At 37.4% G+C, this 18,249-nt stretch overlaps 1 protein-coding gene across 1 annotated transcript; it reads right to left on the bottom strand.

The window, feature by feature from the left end:
• Window positions 1–1,233: 1,233 nt before the first annotated feature.
• LOC132628304 (probable leucine-rich repeat receptor-like protein kinase At1g35710) lies at window positions 1,234–14,982 on the bottom strand. Its single transcript, XM_060344102.1, has 3 exons — window positions 14,640–14,982; window positions 1,694–4,315; window positions 1,234–1,565 (listed from the first exon to the last, which is right to left on the bottom strand). The coding sequence occupies exons 1-3, from the start codon at window positions 14,980–14,982 to the stop codon at window positions 1,234–1,236; spliced, it is 3,297 nt and encodes a 1,098-aa protein (XP_060200085.1).
• Between the last annotated feature and the right edge of the window lie 3,267 nt (window positions 14,983–18,249).

Here is an 18,249-nt window from a genome sequence, read left to right as displayed (position 1 = left end):
GATTAATAGTATATAGCCCAACAAAAATATCCACCTCTTCACCATGCTTAGTGGTCCTATCGTTGGAATATCCGGGACGAATGGTGTAAGGTTAATATCCAATTTCTGAAATTAAAAACAAAATGCAACGATAAAATTCAGTTGTGCTAAATGCGAACGAAGTTTAGTTAGTACATTGTTGAATAACAGAAGATGCACAAGTTGAAAAGGTTCAGAACCGCTTGTTGCGAAAATTGATGTCTACTTATTATCAAACTTTTCTCTTGATATCCTTTATTTCTAAAATTGGGTATGTAGTTTTACTGTATTCAAGGCTGTATTTAATTTGGAAAACTCCCCTTACACAGAAAAATAATGGCAGGATGAATTTATCGTTACAAACAATAGTGACTTTGTCATCGCTTGGCTTGAAGCCATTATTCCTTCCCATAAGAAATTTTATACAGTACCAAAATTCCCCTGTTCTGACATTTCCTTGCTCCCAGAGGAATACAAGTTAGCAAAACTCTGATTCTAAACTTATTTAAGAAGTGCAGACGAAACTCAAAGAAACTAGTTTCTCTATTAACTGATGTGAAATATCTCCAGTATTTTACAAGAGGCATCTCTGCATACATGTTTATTGAGATGTTAGTTTCATGTATTATCCTCTCTATTTTCATCTTTAAAATATATATTACTCCCCCTGTTTCAATTTATGTGAACCTATTCCCTTTTTAGTCCGTGCCAAAATGAATGACCTCTTTCCTAATTTGGAAACAAATTCACTTTATGAATGATTTACAGCCACACAAATATTCAAGACGTATTTTGAACCACAAGTTTCAAAAATCTTCCCTCTTTCTTAAATGTCGTGCCCAGTCAAATGGGTTCACATAAATTGAAACGGAGGAAGTATCATTTTTGGCAAGCACTGCAGTGTTAATCATATCTTACAAGTATTTGGGTTTGAGATATTTCATGAGCTATAAGAATTATGCAAGGAAATCCCACTATGACATCAATACTTAGCAAACATGAAGCTTGTTTTCATTAGTTTTTGGCAAAAATTACCTTCTACATGATACACTCAATACAATAAACTAGATAAGCACCCTGACAATACAACAATGCTAGTCCCAGTAATAATTTTGGCATGGAACGTATCATACTATCATAAAAATAAATTACTTCACAACCACTTGGTTTCAAAGTTTATTCATTTTCTTACAAAGACACCTCACATATCAGGGATTATATAGCTTGCCTTACATGAGTAGGTGGACGCGGATTCATTGATGATAATCTATTAGAGGTGAAGTGCATTGTTGGCCTTGATTTTGGAGTTTCAAGCAAACAAGAATTTGCTAGCTTGATGATAAAAAACAAAACCTCTTTTACTCTATCTTCAGGATACGGAAGGCGTTCGTCTAGAAAACCGCTAAGCTGCACCTGATCTCTAGTCGATGAATTTGCTAGCACAGTAAAATATTCCCTAAGATGCTTTCCTTTGATTATCTCCAATACTAATACTCCAAAGCTATATACATCACACATTTGTGTAACACTCATTGTATATGCAAGCTCTGAAACAATAAAATTTCCAAAGTTATAACAATTTAAACGTGTACATGAGATAAAAACAATGTAGAGTGTGTTTGGCTATAGTTCATGAAGTTTCAAAACAAGGATAATAAATAAAGTTATATCTTACCAGGTGCAACATAGCCATGCGTGCTTGCAAGCGTAGTGCAATTGGATGAGTCTGGCTTGAGAAGCTTAGCTATACCAAAATCTGAAACACGAGCTTCATACTCAGAATCAAGCAAAACGTTACTACTTGATATGTCTCGATGAACAATCGATGGTGAACAATCCTGGTGCAAGTAAGATAAAGCATAAGCAACACCTTTGATGATATTCACCTTTTTAATCCAATCCAATTTCTTAGACTCAACTTCATTGCTCAAAATACTAGAAAAACTCCCCCTCTCCACATACTCGTAAACCAACAACGAGTTTTGTGCATTCGAATAATAGCCATAGAGGTTCACGATGTTCCGGTGCTTAATCCCAATCAATGCCCTTACTTCATTCATAAAGCTTTTGGGATGTTTATTCTCAAATGAAGAATGAAGTCTCTTCACAGCTATATTCCCTAATGATGGAAGGTTTACCTTGTAAACGCTACCATGCCCTCCTTTCCCGATGCAAAATGTAGCATCAAAATCCTGTGTGGCGTTTAAGATATCTCTGTACAATGCCTTTCCATCTAACATGGATATCGAAATCCAACCATCATCACGTCTTTCAATGTCTCTAACTTTCCTTCTTTTATCACACATAAAGATAACACCAATGAAAGCACAGAGTAGTACTAGTGATCCCATAACAGGAAGTACAGCGATGAGGATGAGTTTACGTCTCTTCGCCACTGACTGCTTCTTCACCACAGAAGATGGTCGTTCGCAAGGCTGGAGTCCTGTTACATTGCCGCAAAGACCTTTATTGCCCTCCAAGGAGGCATTGATAAAAGCTTTATTATTAGGGATTGGACCTTCCAATTCATTGTATGACAACACGACATCTAGCAAACCAGTCAAACTTTCAAGTTCTTCAGGAATGTGGCCAGAAAGGCCATTGTGGGAAAGATTTAAGCTTACCAAGCTCTTCAAATTGGCTAGATAAGGGGGTATTTTTCCAACAAGATGATTATGGCTCAAATCAAGTGCATTAAGCTGAGTTATCCTCCCTATCTCCATTGAAATTCTCTCCCCAAATTTGTTGTTGCTCAGGTTCAAAAAAATCAAGTGCACATAATCTCCTAAAACAATTGGGATCGACCCATTCAATCTATTACCTGATAGATCAAGGGACTCTAATTTTGTCAGTGACACAAGTTCCCCGGGTATATTGCCAGAAATATTGTTGTTTTGCACAAAAAACTTAACCAGAGAGGTTAAATCTCCAATTTCCTTAGGAATCTGCCTAATCAAATGATTCGATGAAAGATCAAGTCCAAGAAGCCCTTTGACATTTCCAATCTCTGGTGGTATGCTACCACTAATGTTATTTCTGGCTACCCGCAGATTAATCAACTTCTTGCATTTCCCCCAATTGTTGCCGAGTTCACCATGAAAATCATTGTCACTCAAATCAATGAACTGCAGCTCTTGATAGATGCCAAAAACTTCAGATAAATTCCCAGTGAAACTGTTGTTATTAAAGTGAACCCTTTTGAAATTAGAGCACTTCCTCAAGCTACTTGGTATTGGACCTGTTAGCTTGTTGCTAGCCACCGCGAAGTTCTTCAGTTTCCCACCTTGGAAAAGCTGGTCTGGCAAATGGCCAGTAAGCTGATTATCTGATAAATCCAGCTCAGTGAGGTTTTTCAAATTCCCCTTCTCACTAAGAATAGGGCCAGAAAGTTGGCTAGAATAAAGGTACAAAATTTTGAGCTCAGTTAAGTCACCTAGAGTAATTGGAATTGAACCAGTAAGCTGATTATTGGATAATTCCAAATCACTCAGGTTTTTCAAACTCCCCATTTCACTAGGAATGGGACCAGAAAGTTGGTTATGATGAAGGTACAATATTTTTAGTTCATTTAAGTCACCTAGAGTAATTAGAATTGAACCAGTAAGCTGATTATCTGATAAATCCAGCTCAATGAGGTTTTTCAAACTCCCTAATTCACTAGGAATGGGACCAAAAAGTTGGTTATGATGAAGGTACAATATTTTGAGTTCAGTTAAGTCACCTAGAGTAATTGGAATTGAACCACTAAGTTGATTTTTGTATAATACCAGCATAGTGAGGTTTTTCAAATTCCCCAACTCACTAGGAATGGGACCAGAAAGTTGGTTAGAAAAAAGGTACAGAATTTTGAGCTCAGTTAAGTCACCTAGAGTAATTGGAATTGAACCACTGAGTTGATTTTTGTATAATACCAGCATAGTGAGGTTTTTCAAATTCCCCAACTCACTAGGAATGGGACCATAAAGTTGGTTAGAAAAAAGGTACAGAAGTTTGAGCTCGGTTAAGTCACCTAGAGTAATTGGAATTGAACCAGTAAGCTGATTATCTGATAAATCCAGCTCAGTGAGTTTTTTCAAATTCCCAAACTCACTAGGAATGGAACTAGAAAGTTGGTTAGAATAAAGGTATATAATTTTGAGCTCACTTAATTCACCTAGAGTAATTGAAATTGAACCAATAAGCTGATTATCTAATAAATCCAGCTCAGTGAGGTTTTTCAAATTTCCCATCTCACTAGGAATGGGGCCAGAAAGTTGGTTAGAATAAAGGTACAGAATTTTGAGCTCAGGTAAGTCACCTAGAGTAATTGGAATTGAATCAGTAAGCTGATTATTGGATAATTCCAAATCACTGAGGTTTTTCAAACTCCCCAATTCACTAGGAATGGGACTAGAAAGTTGGTTATGATGAAGGTAACAATATTTTGAGTTCCGTTAAGTCACCTAGAGTAATTGGAATTGAACCACTAAAAATATTGTTCATCGACAAGTCAAGATAGCTAAGATTAGTGAGCTTTCCAATTTCTAGTGGGATGGTACCGGAGAGTTGGTTCATGCTTGTAACACCTCGTAGCTTCGGGCGAAGGTTTGACTCATAAGATGATAATATAATGGAACCAATATGAGGGTTATAGGAAGTGTTTTGAAAACCAATTAAGTCATAAGAAATGTCTTTGGGCAAAGAAAAACTGGAAGCCACTCTACGGGGCATGTTTGCAAGTGAGTTTATAGAAGGTCTTACTTCTAACGACCATAACCCCTTTATTAATTAGGCATTTGGGAAACCGGCCTTGACGAAAGTTGTAGCCCTTTGAAATAGATTTCCAACGGTATATTATGGGTCTTGAACAGAGCTGTGTACAAGCAGTTATGCCTATTTTACCGAACACTGTGCAGAACCGATACCCGTCGCTTCTCGGGGCGCGTGAGGGCGCGTGACAGAGCGCGCGATGGTCCCGCTTCGCGGACCGATCGCGCAACTCTGAGTTTGTAGCTGCAGAATGTTGCGCGATGAACCTGCATCGCGGAACCATCGCGAAACAGGTCAATTTCGGGTCAAAAGTCGGGTTTACGCGTTGTCTTGTTATATTTGGGGTTGGGGTTTATTTCCCCAACCCCCCATCCACGAAAAATCTCTCTAAACTCAGAGACAACAAATCCCAAACCTCAATAACCTTCCAAGGTAAGTTTTATCATGATTCTAGGTTGAATCCAAGTCCCCAAAACCCTTCAAATCCATAGGGTTATGATTGGAATATTATTGTTGGATGTGGAAACCCTAGAACTCGAATTCAAGAGGATTGGACTTCAAAAAGGTAATGTTTCTACTCCCTAATCATTTATAGTTGTGAATTGATGAATTCTAAGGAGAATAGTAAATGGGTTTGATAAAGAGGATTATATGAACTATGCTAGAATTTTGGATTATTGACTTGGGATTGTTGTATTCATGTGGGTGATGAAGAATGATGTTAATTACACCTAATTGAGATTGTAGAATCAGCTAGAAGTAATAGAGTGGGGATTTGGTGAAGAAAACACCATTAATGAGGGTTGTGGAGCTTCATGCCCACCAAGTGTTTGATAAAATGCTTAGATGAACAAAGCATGGATATTGTTGCTAATATAGAATCGCTATGACCTGTATTGCTATAGATTAAAGTTGAAGGGATTGGAGGACATTTTGATACGCTCAAAAGCGGGAAGTTAAGGTATGTAGAACTTCCATCCACATGTGGGAATCTCTACGTTCTTCCCCATGATTCGTTTCGTAAAATATATGAAGTTCAAATCCTAGGGCATTAAACCCAACATATTGGTAGCCCGTAATTATGTATGTATGTACATGAATTTTGTATCTATGTTCGTTATTGTATTCCTAATCTTCCATTACGGATATTAGGAATCCTAGCTAAATCCATGAATCATGAATTCTTCCTCATGTGTTCTCATTATGTTTATATGAAACTTTATGATTTCATCCAGCAAGTTACAAGCATGTTTTCAAGTCAAGTATATATATATGATTATGAACTATTGTTATTACTCATGCATCAAAAACATGTTTTGCAAGACTATGACAAGTTATCTTATGAAACTATATTTACAAGTTATGATTTATGAAAACCATGTACAAGCAAGTTATGATTCATGAATACCATGTACAAGCAAGTTATGATTTATGAAAACCATGTACAAGCAAGTTATGATTTATGAAAATAATGTACAAGTAAGTTATGATTCATGAAAACCATGTACAAGCAAGTTATGATCATGAATACCATGTACAAGCAAGTTACGATTCATGATATACCATGGGCAGCAAGTGCCACTATTTTACATGTTCATGTTTGGGAGTTGCATTAATTACCGAAGAGGGCTTCAGATAGCCTGAAACTACGTAGCCACCGTAGGATGAGGATCGCTCCACCCATGTCCCGGACGATCTCTCATAATGACTGGATCCTTTCATATTTTATTAAATCTCATGTTCCCTGGCAAGGACTGAGTGTTCTGCTGGCGGGACGCAAGCACCAGACCATGGATCGGTTATAAGTTATTGCTCTCCCTACTTATGATATTTTCACCATGTTTTATATGTATATGTATGCACTCATGTTCATGTCCAGGTTTTCAGTTTCAGTTCTTATCATGTTATTCCATGTCCCTTATTATTTCTTTTAGTTGTTTTACATACCAGTACATTCAATGTGCTGACGTCCCCTTTTTATTGCCCGGGGGCCTGCATTTCACGATGCAGGTACTGATATACAGGACGACACATCTGCTCAGTAAGACAGCATTCGTATCAGCTTATTGGTGAGCCCCATCTCATTCGGGGTTTAGTCAACTTTTGTTTTATGCTTAGTTATGCATCTGAATGTATGCTGGGGGCCGTGTCCCAGTAAGTATGTTTTCCAGTCAGACTCATGATAGAGGTTTCATAGACTAGACAAGTCAGTTATGTTATGTCAGACATTCGGAGTCGTATAGCCATTTTTGGCTCATTCATGTTATTTCCGCACTCATGTTTAAACAAGTGTTTTTATTAAGTATTATGACTTACTACGTTTTATAAAGGCTCATCATGCATTCACGTTATATTTCCGCTCATGTATGCCTCATGATAGTTCAGCAAGCCATGTGGTTCGCTCGGTCACATGCAGTCAGGCACCGAGTGTCGTGTTACGTCCAGGCCATGGTTCGGGGCGTGACAAAGCTTGGTATCAGAGCCTAGGTTCAAGTGTCTTTAGGGAGTCTATGAAACCGTGTCCAGTGGGGTCACTTTTATATGTGTGAGGGCCCCATACATATAAACAGTTGACCACCAAGACATTCAGGATTGTCTTATTTCTTGCTACTCTAGATCGTGCCATGTCTTAGAGTAATAAGTAACCTTCTCTTCCAATCAAATTACGTACGTTTCGAATGCGCAGGCGACGAACAGATAATTTAAAATCAAGGTAAGGATGTTTACCCAATAGGGGGTACAATTGTACAGTACTTACAGGTAACGAATGAGACTTCAAGTGCTATTGAAAGTGGGATACCACAGGGAGAGGATATTAGAGAAATTGGAAAAGGAGCTAAGTCTACAGGAAAGGTAAATCATGGAGGATCTCAGGAAGGTGGAGGCAGACTGTTTTCTACCGGAGGTCATCAGAACCCACTCCATCTACAGTTAAAGATTGAAAGGGAAAATAAATAGGAAAGTGTAACAGGTACAGTTTGAGTTGGACATATGAGGTAAGTTCATCATTTTTATACTGTTGTTGAAATTGGGAGCCCTGTGTGGCTATGATATGATATGATATGATATATATGTATATATGTTGGCCTTGCGAGGCATTGTTGGTATTTCCTGCGTGCAGGTTTTGGGATAGTAAGAAATACAAAGGAAACTCTGCCAAAATTTTCCTAGAAATAGAAGGAGAATGAGATATAAGTTCGTAATATGTCTGGAAAAGCCATGTCAACAGTAATGATAAGATTTGACTAAGTTACGAGTACGGCTGACTTTGAGAAATATGATTTGATTTCCTATTCAGATGAACACCTTGAGTAGGTGACAGTTCGGATACATCCGAATATGTGTTAGAAACCAAGGGCTTACGTTAAGTGTGTAGTAGAGTGATTAGTGAAAGAAGAAATCAGCTAAGCCGTAAAAGAGCAAACTGTAGAAGAATAGCCTTTGAGAGTTGTCAAAAGAAATGACCTAAGATTTACAATGTGAGCAGAGTAAAGTCATTAAGATGGAGTATGCCAGTTATGAATACAGTAGCAACCAGTTCATGTAAGTAAATTTAGTTTTTTCCCCATGAGAAATTGCTCAGATGAGAGTCGGCAGTTTTGTAGAGTACAAGGGAATTACAGAAGATAAGAACGTTAATTAGATCTCATCAAAAGAGAAGAAATTGTAAGTATAAGGTGCTAGCCTTGGTCTAAAGGGGAGATGCATAAATCGTCAGTAAGTCCAGTGAGATAATTGAAGACCCGAAGGGTTAGTATGAGATATGAAGAACCTCAGTTCAGTTAGGTTGGCATAATGAGATAGTCTCCATAAGGGAATATGCCTCATCTTAGAGAAAACCAGAAATGAGTAGAATGATCGTCAAACGAATCGTGTCAAGTTCAATTACTATCAATTAGGCGATCATAGAAAAGCTATAAGATCATGCCCAGTTATGTGTCACAAAGGTAGTGTCATTGCATGAGACTCTAATCTTTAGGGTGCTAGTCATAGACTTAGCGCACAACAGTACTATGAGTATTTTAGGAAGTATCTAAAATCAAGTATGGGAAGTATGGCTCATGATTTAGGCAGACAAGAGAACTATGGTGAAAGAATTTCACCGCTTATCCAAGCTAGGAATTCGACTTTCAGGCTCCGAAGTAGGTAGAGATGTTGCCCAGAAAATGGCTTATTCCTCCTTAGTCATCGAAGTTAGAGAGAAGCAGTTTGGTGATTCCTACTTACTGCAGATGAAAGAAGGGATTCATGAATAGAAAGCCTTAGCTTTTGAACAAGGGGGAGATAATGGTACCTTGAGATATCGAGGCAGATTATGCGTTCCAGATGTAGATGGGATCAGAGAGCGAATCATGTCAGAAGCTCACAACTCTAGGTATTCCATTCGCCCAGGCTCCACTAAGATGTACCATGATCTTAAGGAGATTTATTGGTGGAATGATATGAATAAGAATGTAGCAGAGTTCGTAGCTGAGTGTCCGAGTTGTCAGCAAGTGAAAGTCGAACACCAGAGGCCTGGTGGCTTGGCTCAGGATAATAATATTCCTGTCTGGAAATGGGAAATGATCAATATGGGCTTTGTATCAGGTCTACCTCGTTCAGCTATGAGGCATGATTTAATTTGGGTAATTGTGGACAGACTTACGAAGTCAGGGCACTTTTTGCCAGTTAAGACCACAGATTGAACAGAAGATTATGCCAAGTCATGTGTTAATGAAATTGTTGGATTGTATGGGACCCTAGAGTCCATTATTTCAGATTATGGTGCTCAGTTCACAGCGAAATTTTTGAAAATTCTTTTCAGAAAGGATTGGGTACAGAGGTGAACCTTAGCACAACTTTTCATCCTCAGACAAATGGTCAGACAGATACGTTATTCAGATCTCATGTTATAATATTCATGTTAGTTCAATACTCAGATATCAGTCCAGTACTCACGTATTCATGCCAGTTTAATATTCAGCTAATCCAGTATTCAATTAGCTCAGTATTCAGTCAGCCCAGTCTTCAGTTAGTACAATAGACATTCAGTTTAGTATCTCAGCAGTTTAGTAATCTTGTATTCATTCAGTTCAGTAACCATGTGTCCTTGATTTCAATGGTAATTGGGATGACCACCTGTCTCTTATTGAGTTTACTAAAAAAAAAAAAAAAAGATTACCATGCTAGTATTGGTATGGCACCATTTGAAAAACCCTTTTTGAGCAAAGGTGTAGATCACCAATTGGTTGGTTCGAAGTTGGTGAAGCGGAGTTGTTAAGATCAGATTTGGTTTACCAGGCTATGGAGAAAGTTAAGTTAATACAGGAGCGTTTGAAAATGACTCAAAATTGCCAGAAGTTTTACACAAATGTGAGACAGAGAGATTTCGAGTTTGAAGCTAACTACTGGGTATTCCTTAAGCTCTAACCTATGAAGAGTGGCATGAGATTTGGTAAGAAGGGGAAGCATAGTCCCTCCATATTGGACCATACAGAATCCAATGAAAGGTTAATCAATTGGCTTATGAGCTGGAGTTTCCACATGACTTGATTATTGTGCATCTAGTGTTTCATGTGTCTATGTTGAGGAATTATGTAGGAGACACATCGTTGGTTTTTCCTGTTGAGACTATAACAGCTAAGAATTATTTGACATATGCGGAGATTCCGTAGCCATTCTTGATCGTCAAGTTCGCAAGTTGAGAACTAAGGAAGTAGCCTCAGTGAAAGTCCCGTGAAGGAGTCAGAAGGTTGAGGAAGCTACATGGGAAGTCGAGGAGGGTATGAAATCCATGTACCTGCACTTGTTTCATCCCGCAGAAATGAATTATGATGAAACACCAAGATTTTGAGGTATGTAAGCTTTCTTTTCATGCTTTTGGTCGTGTGTGGCCAATTTATAGTGCTATTGTGATGTAGCCCTGTGAGGCAATGCTATTATGGGTTGTTGTGACAGGTTGGTAGTGCCATATTACAGGGGAAACTCTGGCGAAATTTTTGTAGAATCCCGAATGTTAACATTCAAGGACGAATGTTTCAAAAGAGGGGGAGAATGTTACACCTTGGAAATTTCCCCGTTAGCGTACCGCGAATAGACCCATGAAGGGTATGACGTATACAACATGTTGACGTGTAAGAAGTAATACTTAATGATTCTAATTGAGATTTCAAAGACATTTGAGGTAGGAGACGAAAGTTGTTAAGGAAAGCAAGGTATATGTTGTGTGTCGGGCAAGAATTACGAGTATCGAATTAATGATGGCTTAATGACATTTTGGAGAAGAGTTATAATGTCCCTCATGTATTCATGCCTCACGTTTCACGTTCAAGTTCATGTATTCGCTATTCATGTCTCATGTTTGGGCACTGATGTTTTCATGAAACTATGTCATGTCAGTTTCCATGCCCCATGTCATGTTATGTCTCATGTTTCACGCTCATGTCAGCTATCCAGTGCTCATGTTCATGTCTCAATATTCACGTTTCCATGTAACCATGTCATGCTAGTTCAGTCTCCATGTTTCATGGCATGTTTTCTTCACGTTCATGTAGTCAAGCCATGTCCATCCATATTCTTAACCATGACCCATCATTCGAGGACGAATGATCCCAAGGGGGAGATATTGTAACACCTCGTAGCTTCGGGCGAAGGTTTGACTCATAAGCTGATAATATAATGGAACCAATATGAGGGTTATAGGAAGTGTTTTGAAAACCAATTAAGTCATAAGAAATGTCTTTGGGCAAAGAAAAGTTGGAAGCCACTCTACGGGGCATGTTTGCAAGTGAGTTTATAGAAGGTCTTACTTCTCACGACCATAACCCCTTTATTAATTAGGCATTTGGGAAACCGGCCTTGACGAAAGTTGTAGCCCTTTGAAATAGCTTTCCAACGGTATATTATGGGTCTTGAACAGAGCTGTGTACAAGCAGTTATGCCTATTTTACCGAACACTGTGCAGAACCGATACCCGTCGCTTCTCGGGGCGCGTGAGGGCGCGTGACAGAGCGCGCGATGGTCCCGCTTCGCGGACCGATCGCGAAACTCTGATTTGTTAGCTGCAGAATGTTGCGCGATGAACCCGCATCGCGGAACCATCGCGAAACAGGTCAATTTAGGGTCAAAAGTCGGGTTTACGCGTTGTCTTGTTATATTTGGGGTTGGGTTTTATTTCCCCAACACCCCATCCACGAAAAATCTCTCTAAACTCAGAGACAACAAATCCCAAACCTCAATAACCTTCCAAGGTAAGTTTTATCATGATTCTAGGTTGAATCCAAGTCCCCAAAACCCTTCAAATCCATAGGGTTATGATTGGAATATTATTGTTGGATGTGGAAACCCTAGAACCCGAATTCAAGAGGATTGGACTTCAAAAAGGTAATGTTTCTACTCCCTAATCATTTATAGTTGTGAATTGATGAATTCTAAGGAGAATAGTAAATGGGTTTGATAAAGAGGATTATATGAACTATGCTAGAATTTTGGATTATTGACTTGGGATTGTTGTATTCATGTGGGTGATGAAGAATGATGTTAATTACACCTAATTGAGATTGTAGAATCAGCTAGAAGTAATAGAGTGGGGATTTGGTGAAGAAAACACCATTAATGAGGGTTGTGGAGCTTCATGCCCACCAAGTGTTTGATAAAATGCTTAGATGAACAAAGCATGGATATTGTTGCTAATATAGAATCGCTATGACCTGTATTGCTATAGATTAAAGTTGAAGGGATTGGAGGACATTTTGATACGCTCAAAAGCGGGAAGTTAAGGTATGTAGAACTTCCATCCACATGTGGGAATCTCTACGTTCTTCCCCATGATTCGTTTCGTAAAATATATGAAGTTCAAATCCTAGGGCATTAAACCCAACATATTGGTAGCCCGTAATTATGTATGTATGTACATGAATTTTGTATCTATGTTCGTTATTGTATTCCTAATCTTCCATTACGGATATTAGGAATCCTAGCTAAATCCATGAATCATGAATTCTTCCTCATGTGTTCTCATTATGTTTATATGAAACTTTATGATTTCATCCAGCAAGTTACAAGCATGTTTTCAAGTCAAGTATATATATATATGATTATGAACTATTGCTATTACTCATGCATCAAAAACATGTTTTGCAAGACTATGACAAGTTATCTTATGAAACTATATTTACAAGTTATGATTTATGAAAACCATGTACAAGCAAGTTATGATTCATGAATACCATGTACAAGCAAGTTATGATTTATGAAAACCATGTACAAGCAAGTTATGATTTATGAAAATCATGTACAAGTAAGTTATGATTCATGAAAACCATGTACAAGCAAGTTATGATCATGAATACCATGTACAAGCAAGTTACGATTCATGATATACCATGGGCAGCAAGTGCCACTATTTTACATGTTCATGTTTGGGAGTTGCATTAATTACCGAGGAGGGCTTCAGATAGCCTGAAACTACGTAGCCACCGTAGGATGAGGATCGCTCCACCCATGTCCCGGACGATCTCTCATAATGACCGGATCCTTTCATATTTTATTAAATCTCATGTTCCCTGGCAAGGACTGAGTGTTCTGCTGGCGGGACGCAAGAACCAGACCATGGATCGGTTATAAGTTATTGCTCTCCCTACTTATGATATTTTCACCATGTTTTATATGTATATGTATGCACTCATGTTCATGTCCAGGTTTTCAGTTTCAGTTCTTATCATGTTATTCCATGTCCCTTATTATTTCTTTTAGTTGTTTTACATACCAGTACATTCAATGTGCTGACGTCCCCTTTTTATTGCCCGGGGGCCTGCATTTCACGATGCAGGTACTGATATACAGGACGACACATCTGCTCAGTAAGACAGCATTCGTATCAGCTTATTGGTGAGCCCCATCTCATTCGGGGTTTAGTCAACTTTTGTTTTATGCTTAGTTATGCATCTGAAGGTATGCTGGGGGCCTTGTCCCAGTAAGTATGTTTTCCAGTCAGACTCATGATAGAGGTTTCATAGACTAGACAAGTCAGTTATGTTATGTTAGACATTCGGAGTCGTATAGCCATTTTTGGCTCATTCATGTTATTTCCGCACTCATGTTTAAACAAGTGTTTTTATTAAGTATTATGACTTACTACGTTTTATAAAGGCTCATCATGCATTCACGTTATATTTCCGCTCATGTATGCCTCATGATAGTTCAGCAAGCCATGTGGTTCGCTCGGTCACATGCAGTCAGGCACCGAGTGCCGTGTTACGTCCAGGCTATGGTTCGGGGCGTGACAAAGCAGCTCAATTGGTAAGAGGCGTTCCCTTCGTGGAAACAAAAGGCTTGAGGTCGCGGGTTCTATATCCGTAGCTCTGCAGAGTGAAGATGGCATAGTTGTGCGATCCGTCTGCGACCCAAGTCATACAATGCCCAAGTATGTCAAGCATGCATGTCATGGAGGGCAACCCGCAGCATGTATGGGTAACACCTGCGGATCCTCACAAAAAAGGCGCCTTTTTTGTGAGGATCCCACCGCCTGGGTCGCCCAGGACCGGTGAGTAGACTACAGGTGTAACCTATGCATGCTGTAGCCCCCTCCCATGCTTGACATGTCTTGACATACTAGGGTATTGTCTCTGTAGGGGTGCAAGCCAATTCGATTTCACTCTGCAGAGTATCGAACCCGCGACCTCCTACTCCTTTACATTCCCCAAAGGGAATCGCCCAGCTCAATTGGTAAGAGGCGATTCCCTTTGGGGAATGTAAAGGAGTAGGAGGTCGCGGGTTCGATACTCTGCAGAGTAAAATCAAATTGGCTTGCACCCCTACAGAGACAATACCCCAGTATGTCAAGCATGGGAGGGGGCTACAGCATGCATGGGTTACACCTGTAGTCTACTCACCGGTCCTGGGCGACCCAGGCGGTGGGGTCCTCACAATGCTAAGATCAACGAATTCAAGAAAAGGGATTGATGAAAATGGAAAATCATAGAGTGTTCCAATGACACTAGCATTTGTAATATTCAACATATTTACCCTACCATTTAAGAATTTAACTCCAGACCAATTCCTACATGCATCAGTACTTAATGTCCAAGAAGCTAATAAGGAATGATTCTGGTTTAGGAGAGTTGCTTTCCATTTGAGGAGAGCAGTTGCTTCCTCAATGGAAGCAGAAGTAACTATGAAGAGATATAAGAGAGGGGAAAATTGAAGGAACGAAAATATTCTGGGAACCATCATCATGGCTAAAAGAATTCAGTTGATGGTTTTGGTTTGTAAAGAACTTGTGCAGGACAGAGTTTTATACTGCAGAGAATCATTATAATAAGACTTGTGAGTCAATGGAATTTATTTCCAACTTGTCAAATATGGGTAGAATTAGAATGACTTGGAAGTCAATAAGTCAATGTCTCACCGTCCAAGGAAGTATACCAACGAATTAAAAGGGTGTTTCCATTGTGGCCCACTCTTAAAGTTGGGAGATTTCTGCAGAATTAGTCTAAAGTCATTTGGTAATTGACGAGCTAATGGACATGTGGGCCATGACTTGACTCTACTTTTATAAAGTATAAAAAATAATATTAAAAGACTATACATGAATATAGAATTTTAACGGTGGAAGATCAAAAGATCAAATAAATGAAAGAGATATGAAACAGAGATATTTTAAAATTTTAAAGCGTTTGCACAAAAGCCGCGTACCATAATGAATGGAAGATGAAACAATTGTTTCCACTTACCCGGCTTTTCATTGGAGCTTTAATTATTCATTAGTAGAAGGAAGTTTGTGAAGGGTAAAATGGTCCATTAATTTTTAATGGACATTTTCGTAATCCAACTTTGGACTTATATATATATATATATATATATATATATATATATATATATATATATATATATATATATATATATATAAAGAGAGAGAGAGAGAGAGAGACACGCACACACACTATAGTGAATTTCTTTGACTTGAGACATTTTGAAAAGCATGTCTTTAGTCTTTGGGTCCATAGATACTATGCAGTTTTGATGCCCAAATTAAAGGTCCGAATTCTGAAATTTATTGGTAGCTCTTTATATTTATGAGTACCACAATGATTATCGCATTAATAATTTGTGGGACTATATGTCATTTATTGGAATTTTGAAAGCCGTGATAAGAGATCAAATGCAAGTTTATGCATTTAATTCCTCATCAGGGGTTTATATTATTGTAGGGTCCCACTTTTAAAATGGAGAATTATCAGAGAGCCTACTATTCTTCTAAAATGGGCTCACCTGCTCATGCCTGCTCTTTAAATAGTTTACAGCAGATGCAGATTGATAATTCAAATTAGATGAGTTCATTCTTGTATTGAATTTATTACATACTAGTGAAAATGCTCGCGCTTCGCGCAGGCACGAAAGACATATTCAATGAGTGAATTTACAAATTATATTTCTTATATGTAACCTTTACAAGAAGGAAGAAATAAAAACTACAAAATGAAATTTTTATATAATTTTTTTAGAAAGGAAGGAAATAAAACTTTCAGGTACTATTTTTCCTTTTCAGTTTTTTAAGTTCAACAAACAATACATTCGAGTTTAGGAATAATATAAGATAAAATAAAGTAAAAGATAAACATATAGTTGGTTGTTGGAGCAAATAATAGGAAATCGTTAATAATAATATAGGATCATCAAATTTTGTTACCTTTAATAGAAGCATTAAGACAGTTTCTTTAGATGATTTACATGAAATAGCATAGTGAGCATTCATAAATCCGATTCCAAACATTTTAGAATTGAAGCACAATAAGTTGTTATCGTAAGAATGAGGCAAAGAGCATAACTTACCTTTATATTATAAGGCCGAGTTGGGTTATGTATGATCCCATAGCAACACTGGTTGTCTTTCTACAAAATTCAATTCAATGAACATAATTTTAGTTCATACTTGTTTAGAAGAGGATAAAAGAGAAACTAACAAAGTAAAATTCATAAACAAATTGTAAAATGTACTCACCATATTGATTTTTTTTTTGTACTCAAGAGATTTAAGTGCAAAACTTAGTGCAACATTTATTTTGTCAGGCTTTTTAAAGTCATTTAGTTAGTAGATTATGCATAAAAATGCAAGAAACATTCAAAAAAAAAAAAGGAGAAAAAAGATAAATGACAATGGAAGCCATAGAGAGGTACCACATAGGATTGTCTATGCTTAGCTTTATCTTATATATAGATTTTTAAAATTTTGGACTTAGACCTACTATTTAAGTAAATATAGTAGATTTTTATTTTTATACATTAATTTATACTCTGCATTACAAATACTGAGCTCAGATGAATCTGATGCTATAAGGCTACATCCGCCTCTGCTTGACTCACTGTTGGCTGATGGGCGCAGTTCGATTTGAGAGATAAGAAGCTCTTGAATTCATGTGTTTATATGAACATTTTCTTGAAGATTACATCCAATGGTACTCATGGCTCATCAACCTAAGGAGCCGTTTGGACATGGTTTGAAAGCATGATTTCAAATCATGGTTTGAAACCATGTTTGGACATGTAATTTAGATATCTTAAGTTGTATTTTCTCTTATAAACATAAAAATCCACAAGTTGTGAAAACCATCAAAACATTCTCAATTCTTGTACAATCTTACCAAATGAGCAAGTCGTAGTTCATAACAAAATTAATACGCTACTAGAAGGCCTTTCTAAAAAAATACAACATCAATTGATCAAACTTTAGTTCAACAAAAATGAAAATTTAACATGAATAGTAATGTAACTACTTTTTAATATAATCCTCCCAAATGATAGACATAAATAAAGATTAGTGGAAGTTAATGAGGTTGGTAAATGGCTGAGGGGAGTAATTGCTAAAAATATTTACCAACTTATTGGTCTTTTTTTTATAAAATATAAACTTATAGATCAAGTTTTACATTTAAAACTAGTCAAGTAGCCCGCGCTTCGCGCGGTTATAAACAATACTAATAATTTCATTAAATTATAAATATAATAATTTAATTAGAAGTAGAGCTTAGATTTTCATTAGCATACTTGGATAAAAAGATTAATGTAAAATGATCTTGAGCGCATGTCTGAGCATAACTTTAATACATGAATTGCCTATTGCACTTGTTATCGAATACATGTGTATATCTTGAAATATTTATTTCACAAATAAAAAATCTTTTTTCCCTAAAATTTTATTCTAATTCAAATAATATGAAGATGAGATGAAAAGTAAAGAAATCTAAAACTGACAGAATAAAAAATTACCAATATATCTTAAAATCCTCTAGCAAATTTTCTATGGTTAAGTACAATAAGCTCTTTGTTGTTTAGTATTTCGTAGTTAGCAGTAGAATCAATTATTAAAGGCTCTAAAAGAAGAACATATCTAAGAAATTAAAGTTCAATTGTAATAGTTAAGAGAAGGAGAAAATGTAATTAAAAATGGAAACGATGAGATCCAGCAAGACCGCAAGGATTGAGTCAAGTGGAAACAATTAAACA

Source organism: Lycium barbarum, chromosome 2 (assembly GCF_019175385.1).
Source record: "Lycium barbarum isolate Lr01 chromosome 2, ASM1917538v2, whole genome shotgun sequence".
In the NCBI taxonomy this organism is placed as follows: Eukaryota; Viridiplantae; Streptophyta; class Magnoliopsida; order Solanales; family Solanaceae; genus Lycium; species Lycium barbarum.
The sequence above is the reverse complement of the archived record's forward strand: the minus strand, read 5'-3'. Positions and strand labels throughout refer to the sequence as shown.

What these genes read in the sequence shown, in the direction of transcription:
- LOC132628304 (XM_060344102.1), bottom strand. Translation starts at nt 14,982, where the DNA reads ATGATGATGGTTCCCAGAATATTTTCGTTCCTTCAATTTTCCCCTCTC. An exon ending in GCCTGGGTCGCCCAGGACCG is followed by an intron (nt 4,316 to 14,639) that starts GTGAGTAGACTA and finishes CAATTACTCTAG; the next exon opens with GTGACTTACCTGAGCTCAAA. An exon ending in GCATGGCTATGTTGCACCTG is followed by an intron (nt 1,566 to 1,693) that starts GTAAGATATAAC and finishes TTATTGTTTCAG; the next exon opens with AGCTTGCATATACAATGAGT.